This window comes from Folsomia candida, unplaced genomic scaffold (assembly GCF_002217175.1).
Source record: "Folsomia candida strain VU population unplaced genomic scaffold, ASM221717v1 Fcan01_Sc026, whole genome shotgun sequence".
NCBI classification, from domain to species: Eukaryota; Metazoa; Arthropoda; class Collembola; order Entomobryomorpha; family Isotomidae; genus Folsomia; species Folsomia candida.
Genome location: NW_019091218.1, coordinates 866,268 through 877,966, shown reverse-complemented (window position 1 = coordinate 877,966; position 11,699 = coordinate 866,268). Strand labels below are relative to the sequence as shown.

Here is an 11,699-nt window from a genome sequence, read left to right as displayed (position 1 = left end):
AAGCGAATATTTTGAGCACCCGACACAGAGGCGTTGTATAAAGTATTCAGAAGCACTTTACGAGACCTGTGAACCTTCAACGAAGAAGTGTGATCTTATTTTTGGGGCAATTTGTTCCTCGGATAACTCAACGGCATTTGCGATTCGACAGACTACTTCCAAAATCCAGGCTCCCTTAATTGCGTTCAATATTTAACAGAGCTGCATGAGAATTGTATTCCGTTTACTGACCAATGCAAAAATATATATGAATCAACATGTCATGAATCACTTGCAACGTGCGAGTGTGAAGAAACAGGATACGTGGAGCATCCCAATATTACGATGTGTGTCCTGTATCGTTCCCAACTCCACGACAACTGTCTCCCTGACTTAAATCATTGCAAAAATATCCTGGGTGCTGACTGCCACCAGAACCTAACCACTTGCGAATGTTTACCCGCAGCCGTATATTTTGAGCATGAGCATCAGCACCGTTGCATCAAGTATGCGGACACGCTCTACGAGTCGTGTGAACCCTTCACGGAACAATGTTCCTTTATTTTTGGCGCTTTTTGTTCCCCTATGAACTCAACGTGCATATGTGATGCAAGCGACTACTTCCAAAATCCAGACTACCCAAATTGTGCGCAATATTTAACAGAGCTGCATGAAAGTTGCCTACCAAACACAAACCAATGCAAGAATATCTTTGGGTCAGTATGCGACGAAGTCTTAGCCACATGCGAATGCGAAAAAACTGAGTATGTGGAGCATCCAAATATTACGATCTGTGTCCCATACCGCTACCAACTACATGACAATTGTCTGCCCGACCTGAACCATTGCAAAAACATCCCTGGTTCCGACTGTCATCAGGAACTAAAGACATGCGAGTGTTTGCCTCCAAGGGTATATTTTGAACATGAGACGGAAAACCGTTGCCTGAAGTATGCGGACCGGCTGTATGAGCTATGTGAGCCATTCACAGAACAATGCGCCTACGTCTTTGGGGCTTTTTGTTCACCTGCGAACTCATCGTGCATTTGTGATCCAGGCGATTATTTTCAAAATCCAGATTATCCAAATTGTGCTCATTATTTGTCAGAGCTACATGAGAGCTGCCTCCCATTTACCGATCAATGCAAGAATATATTCGGCTCGGTTTGCGACGAAGTATTGGCAACATGCGAATGCGAAGAAACTGTGTACGTGGAGCATCCAAATATTACCATTTGTGTTCCATACCGTTACCAGCTCCATGACAATTGTCTTCCAGACCTGAACCATTGCAAAAATATCCCCGGTTCCGACTGTCACCCAGACCTAAATACATGTGAATGTCTCCCAGAAGATACGTACTTTGAGCAAGTCTCCAGTCGGACATGTTTGCGTTTTACTGAGACCTTATACGACCCATGTGTCCCGGGAACTATCCAATGTGATAAGATTCCGGGTAGCATTTGCACAGATAGTAATTCCACCTGTATCTGCGACCCACAAATCTTCTTTCAGAACCCGACAGGACTAGAGTGCGTCCCTTATAGAGCTAATTTGCACGACACATGTATTCCTAACACGGAACAATGTGTTAAACTTTTTGGAGCTACTTGTTCCCTTCTATCAGAAACTTGCGAATGCAGCCCAATGGATTATGTAGAACATCCAGATCAACCGGTGTGTCTGCTATTTTCTGACGTCCTCTACGCTCCTTGTCAACCAGGGAGTGAACAATGCTCTAAAATAACAGGATCCATCTGCAACGTCGCAAACTCGACCTGCATCTGCGACTCAGAAACCTTCTTCCAGAATCCAGACTCCTTAGACTGCGTCCCATACACGGCTAATTTGTTTGACCCATGCATTCCCAACACGCACCAATGCAGTAAAATTTTAGGCTCAGTTTGTTCCATTTTGTCTAAAACCTGCGAATGTAATCCAGAGGATTATGTGTTACACCCAGATCAACCGGTCTGTCTCCCGTATGTCGAGTCGCTCTACGCCCCATGTCAGCCAGATAGTGAACAGTGCGGGAAAATAAGAGGATCGACCTGCCTTGCTGAAAACTTAACCTGCACCTGCAACTCGGAACATTTTCAAGATCCAGAAGCCTTGCGGTGTGTTCCCTTCCTGGAAAACCTGCACGATCCCTGCATCCCGAATACCGAGCAATGTAGAAACATTTATGGCGCAGAATGCAACAGCACGACATCTAGTTGTGAATGCACAATAGATTTTTTCCTTTGGGATTTTGAATGTTTCTTAAAACCGACAGCGCTATACGAGAACGACACATGTTTTTCCACGGAACACTGCCACCTAGTGGAAGGAAGCGAATGTGAGGAGCTACAATGTACATGTGGCGAAGGATGGCTTCCTGCCGAGGATTTGTCAAAATGTTTAAAAGTCCCGGAGGACGTTTCTGACTCACCGTGCGAGTCCCAGATTCAATGTGACCACCTCAATAACACAGAATGCGACGGAGTTAAGTGTAGCTGCATCGAGGACTACACCGAGAACCTGGCCAGTGATGGCTGCTTGCAGATTGTTTACAGGTTAAACGAGGATTGCGAAGAAGATAGCCAGTGTCTTGCAGGGATTGGGAACGGATCCAGCTGTACCGAATCGAAATCTTCCTGCCTCCCGGAGCTGGTTGAAGGTGATGACGGAACGAAATGTTTGCCGGTAAAATATATATACCAACTTATTAAGCTCGGAAGTCTGATAAGTTTAAAATTATACGTCAAATTCTGTTTCATAGCCGACCAATATCGATGGAGAATGTGATTCAAATTCCCAATGCATTTCACTTATGGGACCGGAAGCAAGATGCACAAATAATGTATGTCGGTGTCGAGATGGGACATCGTTTCTGGGGAGTAGATGTTACACACCCATCCCATTGACTGGAAGGTGCAATTTCTCCCAGGAATGCGTCCTAAGAAATGAATTCACTTACTGTCAACCAGGTCTGGAACTCTACACTTGTATTGAAGCGGCTTTTCAATTCGAACAAAGTTGTCACGAAAAGATATTTATTGGGGGAAGGTGTCTTGCTGATATACAGTGCCAACTTTCCATCGAGGGGTTATCGCATTGTGACGTAAAAACGAGCACATGTCAATGCACAATTAGCAAACATAAATTCCTAGACATCTGTAGCGGAGGGGTTACCTATTTTTCAAATATGCTTTTATTCCTGGGTCTTGTATTGACTTCATGCCTGGACATTTTGCAATATTGAGTTTATATTTTAATACGTAAACATATGCAGTACAATTAACTAATTTAAACATATTTGAAATACGTATTCTGTAATATTTACCAGGACTAATTAAATTTTGATATGGATTAAAATAAGCGGAGACATATTTGCTAGGTCTTATTTGTCAATTAATTTAGTGGGATTAAATTTCAATTAATGTTACTTAATTAGATTATTTAGCCGATTAAGTGATTATGGTGAGATTTTTAAAAGTAGAGTACTGCCCGCAGTAAGCTTTGAATGTAGAAAAGTACATCCATCAACTTTGAATTTATGTATTTACAAATAGGTAATATTATCGTAAAATAATATTGTTACATTACAATTTAATAATACTTTCAGCATTGTTACTAATGCAGAATTAGCAAAATTCAGGTTACATATTCAGGTAAATTTTTATATAGTATGTAGGTTGTAAGAGTACATTTGATTGCGTCACGAGAAATTATATATGTACATATGTAAGTATGTCCATAATAAACGTTTGTATGTAACAGATTATAATAACTCTATTCCAGTTCACTTTCGTCCATTTCTTTTCATATCGATTTAGCCATTTGTAACCTACATACAATGTAGTTCACACATACAATCTGCATACAACGATGACTTCGAGGTGGCTACGACAACGATATATATTTGGAATACAAGATTAAACATTTGATTAAAAGTAATCTAATCGAATTTTTAATCAAGCTACGTACTCATATGGTCAAAAAGTATGGATTGAGTAGATACATACTCATGAACATGCGAGAATAATTAGTTCTTCATACATTATCAGCTCGCCCTGCGTAGCAGAGGAGCTATTGAATTCCTCTTGTCCGTCCGTCTGTCTGTCTGTCTGTCCGTCTGTCTGTCTGTTAACGACTCTTTTGCATCAATTGATGCTAATTACTGCGACTTATTCACGTTCGTGACAGACTTAATAGCACCACTGGTATCGAACAAGCGGCGACTCAAAATGGTGCCAAACAATTGATGGAATAGGTGAAAAACGCACAAAAAGTGCAGAAGAACCGAAAGAAATGACTATAATTTTTACTATGAATTTGCCAATATTTCATGTCAAAATTACTGTTTGTTTTCCTTCATTTATTTTCCACCATCGGCGCAAAATTATGTCACAATTATGTATATATTTTTTCCGCTTGTTCTGCACCATTAATGCAAACTTATACCAAAATTGCATATCAATTTTATTCGTCTATTCTGCACCATTGGTGGACAATTATGTCAAAATAATTCTCACAGGGTGAGCTACTTCCACCGTTACAACGGTTACAAGCGGCGACTCAAAATGGTGCCAAACAATTGATGGAATAGGTGAAAAACGCACAAAAAGTGCAGAAGAACCGAAAGAAACACCTATGACTTTTGACGTCAAGTTTTTTTATGTTTTTATGTTACTCACCAAAAGTGCAGAGTATCTGGATACAATTTGTCTCCCTTTTTTACCAAGAAAAAGTCGAAATTATGTCAATTTTATGGATCTATATTCCCCGCTTATTTTTCACTATTGATGCAAAATTATATCAAAAACATGCATTTATTTTCAAATCATTGCAAAGCTATACACAACACCAACTGGGTTTCGGCTCTCTTTAAGCCCAAGACAGGTCGCTACTCCCGTTCATCAGGTAACCAGCAGGTTACGACCCAGTGCGATTTCTATTTATGAACCCATGACATCTTACATCGCATCTGGGCCCTGGTAATGTATACTTCAACATTACCAGAGCAATTTGATGAACCCAGGGTATGATGGAGATGCATATGAACCAGAGGTATGATAGGGCATAGGAACCAAGGGTATGATAGGGATGCATATGAGCCAGCCGCCATTAGATGCCACTACCTGTCCCAGTCAGTATCTCATTTGGGAAATAATTTCCTTGTACTTAACTCCGACCAGGAGTGCACTCAAATGAGACACTATTAATGACTTGGGACACCCTAATCTCGATGACTTCATTGCAAAAATGCAATAAAATACACCTACCTTTTTTAGACGAACTTGGGTAACTTTGAACCTTGACGTATCGTTTGAATCTGAAAAAATCAATTAGTGAACCAATCAAATAACTTGGATATTCCGATTGAACCAATGAAAGAAAGATGAAGATCTGAAAATTGAATAAACTTAGATTAAATACATATATGACACTAAAATTAAATAAGGGCTGGTAGTGGCATACTATGGCCGCAGTACGATAATACGTTAAAATTATTGAGGGGATGATGAGGTGATGCAAATAATTTTATTGTCATTTTTAATTACCAGAACAATTTTCAACGATTATGATAAAGATGCATATGAATTTGTACTGTTTTATGAGCTAGTTCTGGTAATGTGTGTTTCAACATTACCAGAACAATTTGCAATGATTATGATAAAGATACATATGAATTTGTATTATTTTATGAGCTAGTTCTGGTAATGTGTGTTTCAACATTACCAGAACAATTTTCAATGATTATGATAAACATGCATATGAACAGCGTGTTTCAGTGCTAGCAGATAGTTAGTTTTGGAGGTGGAATTATATCGATTTGTATAGGAAAATGTATCCATCGCCAACGCAGTGCTTAGAAATGTAGACTTCGTCATCATCATAGATTATCCAATCATTCCCACGCCTAAAATTCACAACATAATGGCCTGAATTTAAGGAATCCCCCAAATGACTAACTATAAGCGTCAAGGCGTAAGCATTATCTGAGCCGGGCAACATAAGAATATCCGATGCAAATGACTTTTCTAGAATTTTTGTGCCTCGATTTGTGAAAATTTTTAGATTAACGAACAAAGCCCGTGGTGCCAATACTAATTTGGAATTGAAATTTGCTAATCCTGCCGATTTGCATGTCTCACAGAGATATTCTTGTTCCCCGATGAAATGATTTATGATGCAATCCTGTAAATTCGTTGCTGTCCTTCCGATCGACAGAGAAGTACATGATTCGTTTCTCGTGCTTTTAATCCCACAAGAACACGTAACTTCGGTTACTAGCGTCGCAACATATTCTTCCAGAGACATCCCTGAGTTGCTTAAGTTCTGTAGTAGGTCAAGAAGAAATAGATGAGGGTCATCCTGCATTCCAATTGGATATGAAGGCATGCATGCAACTAACTCTTGCCTAGTAGTTCTTAGTTGACAAAGTGGAACTGGGGTGAGTAACGCGTGAAAGAAACCTCTTAGACAAAGAGATAGACGGTCTCGACTAACTTTCAGGAAGTCTTGGATGGATACAGACTCATATATTAAGTGAAGAATTGCGTTAATATAGCACGTGTTTCCTAAATTTGGAATACCGAGATGAATTGAAAGTGATTGCTCGCAAAGTACATTGTCTGCAGATAAATCTTCGTTATCTATTTGTACGTCCATTTCCGACTGTTCAGTATTGTGCCCTATACCACTTTCGCTCAAACTTACTTCCATTGGTTCTGCTTCTTGTGGACAACTTTCTGATTCCACATGTGATGGCAATATATGTATGTCATCTGGCCATGTCACACAAATTGGCTTATGGTAGCTGAAATAACTTTCATAGAAAAAAGCGGACACACCAAATACATTTGAAAAACATGCATCGATACATGTATTTCCGTCGGTACTATTTTCGGAGGGAGTTATTAATCTGAAGCCCATTTTGGTGAAAATTTGCCTCATTTGGAATCCATCTTTGGTCATGAAATTTAGATTAAAGTCACCAAAGACGATCATCGGGGTGCCTTTTTTGCCACTCAAAAGATCTGAGACGTCCTTTAAAAAAGCTGTCGCACTATACTGGGGACTACGGTATAACATACAAATCCTAACATTTTTCTGTGCCCATTGAACTAGTTGTAAATGTTTACTAAAACTCAAATTTATTTGTGAGAATTTACAATCTGATATGCTTGAACAGTGTGAGTTACTTTTAAACACCAGTGTTCCAATAGATGACTGGATAGTTGGCGAGTCAATTCGATGAAAAACCGAAAATCCAGGAAGCTCAACTACATCTGAAATCAAAGTCCGGGTTTCACAAAAACAGAGCACATCGGATACCGTGTAGTTTCTGTCAGCAAGAATGTCTTCGTAGTGTGCTCGGAAAGATTGAATATTGTGGAATACAATTCTATTGGGCTCGTCTTGGTCCGGTAAATATCTCAATGAATATGGGAATGGTAATTTACGCAATCTGGAGAGGTCTAAAGGCACAAGATGTCTTAAAGGGTCGATTGGACGTGGTGCATTAAAAGTCCCGCCAATATATAGTCCTGACAAAGTAGGTGCACGACTCATGGCTACGTACATTGCATCCCGTCTTAGTCCTCGGGATGGAATATTAGCAACGGTATTCGGAATTGACAGGCTTTGCGATTTATGAATAGAAATGGCATTAGCAGCCACCAACGGAATTTGACGTCGAACAATTTGCATTCCTTGATAATGCCCAAAACTATTCAAGGGTTTGGTTTCTGAGAAGATTGGGGTCCAATGCAACGGAATTCCTAATTTTTTTAGCAATGCTAGATTGTTCGACCTTGCAAGTTGTCCTACCAATTCCTCCGAGAATTCCATAAATACAAGTTTAACAGCTTTCCCCCCATTTGTTAATGGCTTTTCCACTACCCCCCTTAGTTTACCTGTAGCACCATTAAACAACCCATCACTTACGTCGATGTTTGTTGTAATCATATAACGAAGGCCGACTCTTAAAGCAACATGATATGGCATACCCCCGGTTTGTTACAGAGTTAAATGTTCGGCTGACTCTAACATTGCTTGTTGAGACTTTAGTATGTTTCCACCCTGAACTCTATCTATGGCAAATGAATTGTAAAGTGGGCCCACTGCTCTACTTATTGCTTCACGATTGAATTTATCACAATCAGCGTTGCTATAAAATAACCATGTCGCATCGCCTGGAACGACTAAGTTTTTTCCGATTTCTCTGCTTTTGAACATCTTAATGTCTTCTTCCTCAAGCATCCCTATGGACAGTCTGTTTAATGCAGTTGCAAATTTAGCGTCATCTTTTTGTCTCATGATCTCGTTGAGCTCAAATAACCGAAATATATCCCAGAGTGGATTCCCAATGATTGATCCTAAGATTTCCTTCGAATCCTCGAAAACAAATTGCCCAAAAACTGGACTAAGCTGGTAGAAATCGCCAACGACCAACACACTAACCCCTCCGAACAGTTCGTCTATGCCTAAAATTTGCCTAAGCCTTTGATCAATTTGAGCGTTTTTAAGGCTAACTAAGGAAATCTCGTCAATGATCAGAACCTTCAAAGCGGCAAACTTACACCTCAATGTATTGCATGTTCCATGATCAAGTGGAGACATTTTTCCTGCGTATTGATTTGGTGGGAGTCTAAAAGCAGAGTGCAAGGTCATGCCAGAAACATTAAATGCAGCTTTGCCCGTTGCTGCTGCAACTAGCACGGGAATAGCTTCACCACTTAATCCAGGTTCCTTGTCAAACATCCGTAATATACATTGAACAAGTGCATGAATTAGTCTACTCTTTCCTACACCAGCCTGGCCATGAATTACGTGAAAGTTTTGCCCGAGCTTTCCCTTCAAGCTATGTAGAAGATTCAATAGATATTTCCTCTGACCTTCGTTCAAAGTTATCAGTAATTTGCGATAATAGTTTGTTGATATCAACTTTGGAGGACGAATAGACATAAATTTCGAAGTATTAGAATCGCCTAACTCTATACCAAAATCTTGATCTTCTGCAACGAAATCTATTGGAGTGTGGTCAAGCAAATCATTGTCAAACGTCTGTTCGTCTCCCTCTGCCATAGTGAGTCCTACCTCCAGTTCATCTTCTAGAAAACTTGGATCGTACACCTTTCGCTTTTGTGAAATTACATCGAAGCGGTCTTGATACACACAAAAATGGTCAATATCAAGAACATCTTTGTTTTCATCCCGCCAAGGTACATACAACATAATTTGTTCCCTGTAAAAATTTTCCGGATCTTGATAAAGGCCGAATCTTCGATATCGAATAATTCGAGGAGTCGCTCTTTTAGTTATGTATCCACTATTGTCGCTCAAGGTTAAGACGGCTGCCGGCGGATTATCTGATTTCCGGCGAGAACATGATAGTTTTGTAAAGTTGTAATTTGAGACATAATCAGCTAAGCAAAGATCATCTAGTGTACTTGGTCGCACGACATAACGTTCCAAAATACCTTTGAGTGCTATATCAGATGAATCGGCATCCATTTTCTCAAGTTCTTCGGCAGGTTTCACGAAAATTACCCGGTCGTCGGGCCGGTTTGTATTTATAAATGTTACATCACGCGAACTTTGTGTCATAGGAATTTTGAGCAAACAACAGGCGGCTTCCTGAGCAGATACTTTGCAAAGGCGTTGGCAAACGAACTTAGTCGTTCTTTCAAACCATAATTCCTCTCTCGAATTTCTTTACTTACTTGTCGTAAAAGTTTCGACACCCCTCGATCTGCCTTGCTTATGTAATTTACAATGTATGTAGCACATGCATAGGGATCCAAAACAAATTGAATGTCAATATTTGCTCGCCAGCATAAGAGAAGCTTCCTATTGTATGCATTTATATAGATTTCATGGGTTCCACGCCGAAGGAACACTTTAGGAATCCTGAGATTGGAACGGATCGAGAGTATGTAATTTTCTTCATTCAAACCCAACTCTTGAAGAAAGGTATCAAAGTCAATTTCCTCTGCATGTCGTCCATATGTGGAAAGCTTTTCTTTAATGTTGGCAAACTCTTTTTTATGTAACTTTACTTGATAGGCAGGTAATGGAAGTAGTATTCTTGTCTTCCTCATAGGGGGAATGGGATAACCGAACCTACAACCTCGCCTCTTGTCTTCACAAGTATGTGAGTGATTATGGATTTGGTATGCCATGACTTCTTTCATATCGTCAAATTCGTCTTTCCGGCAGGTTATAAATTCGTCAATAAATTCACAGCAAGCTTGATGTGTTAAAAAATTCTCTTTGTCAAATTTCGGAGCATCCTCAAACCAGTCCATTCTGTGAGTGTGGATCGACCCGCGTTGTTGCACTTCCTTCCTCTTAAAGAAGTCCTTGTGCGAGTAAGGGTAAAATATTCCACCAATTGGCTTGATCAGAAATTTGTCCATTGCCTTCTCTCGCCTGTCGTAAGCCATTACACATCCTATGGGGTCATTTCTTATGAGATCTGCTTTAGCATCGAATTTGAGATTGGAAACTTCTTCGTCGGTTAACGCATTCTCAGTTCCATATTTCCTATTGTGAAGCATCGAAATCAACTCTGGCCATTTCGTCTCTGCGGCAGATGTTGTAATGAAGAATGTGGGCAGGCCCAGCTGCCGAATCATAGCCATCACGTCCTTTTTCTTTTCTTCCAAATAGGACGGCGAGTTGACAATATTGGACAAAAGGCGATACCCGTCATCGTGTTGAACTAAGTTTTGAACACATTCGTTGTTAAGCATGTTCCCAGCAGTTATAATACCGCGCCTTTTCTTTTTTCGTAAACATATGTTTATGTTGCTAGCAATCCTGTGAGTTTGAACTAGACGGTAGCTGTATAATATTTTGTCTGCTCTTCTGCAACGTGGGTCAAATCTTCGAGGTTCCGACTTTGCAATATCAGCATAGGACAAGTTAGCATCTGGATTAAATTTTCTTTTGATTCCGCAATAAATAGAAGGGAAGGATAGCTCCTCAGCGTCCAAATCCATAAGCAATGAGAGCGGGCGCGTTCCTTCTCCAGGTGCTACTGCCATAATCAGTTGATCTTCTTGCATTAGAGTTTCCGTTAAAGGTGCATCGTTATCTTCAGTTTGGGGTTTGTCACTGATAGATATTTCTTCAATGCTCTCAATGTCTGTATTGCTCTCGGTAGCATCGTTAGGGTTTACTATATATTGTACAGTGTCGGTTGAAGAACAGTTTGCCCAGTCTGATGAAAGAAATACGTTTTCCTTTCTATACAACTCGGTACGCAATAGGTAATTGGCGGCATGAAAAAGTTTATGTGGCCGTATAGTTTGAAACATGAAAGGATGTTTATAAGACATTCGGCGCTTTAATTGAACTTGAACGGTACTTGTCTCATCGAATCGGCGGGGTATCACTTTAGCAACAATATCCATGTCATTGGGAACATTGACCACTCCACCTCGGATCCCGTACTGACGGTCACTCCCTAAAGATCGTATCTGCGCGAACGGTAATCTTAATGCAACCAGGCGTTCCTCCAAAGTCGTCATGTTCTGTAGTTGATGTGGGATTGGGGGGAAATACAGTCCGTTTGACATACATAATCTTGGCACGTCACCATTCTTCAGTGAGTCGTGACATGTGCCACATAGGAAATACTTCCCATCTACTTTCATGTGGGCGAACGGTTTCTTGGGATGAAGTTTGCGCACGGTTTCTGTTGTCGTTGGGTGCACAGAAGTTTT

General features: G+C 40.2%; 1 protein-coding gene across 1 annotated transcript; it reads left to right on the top strand.

Annotated features, from left to right (window-relative positions):
• Positions 1-324: 324 nt before the first annotated feature.
• LOC110859479 (multiple epidermal growth factor-like domains protein 11) lies at positions 325-3,609 on the top strand. Its single transcript, XM_035859486.1, has 3 exons — positions 325-2,664; positions 2,741-2,762; positions 3,587-3,609. Exons 1-3 carry the CDS (start codon positions 325-327, stop codon positions 3,607-3,609), a joined length of 2,385 nt encoding a protein of 794 aa, XP_035715379.1.
• The last annotated feature ends 8,090 nt before the right edge of the window (positions 3,610-11,699 follow it).

What these genes read in the sequence shown, in the direction of transcription:
- LOC110859479 (XM_035859486.1), top strand. Translation starts at nt 325, where the DNA reads ATGTGTGTCCTGTATCGTTCCCAACTCCACGACAACTGTCTCCCTGAC. An exon ending in ACGGAACGAAATGTTTGCCG is followed by an intron (nt 2,665 to 2,740) that starts GTAAAATATATA and finishes TCTGTTTCATAG; the next exon opens with CCGACCAATATCGATGGAGA. An exon ending in GACCAATATCGATGGAGAAT is followed by an intron (nt 2,763 to 3,586) that starts GTGATTCAAATT and finishes TAATACTTTCAG; the next exon opens with CATTGTTACTAATGCAGAAT.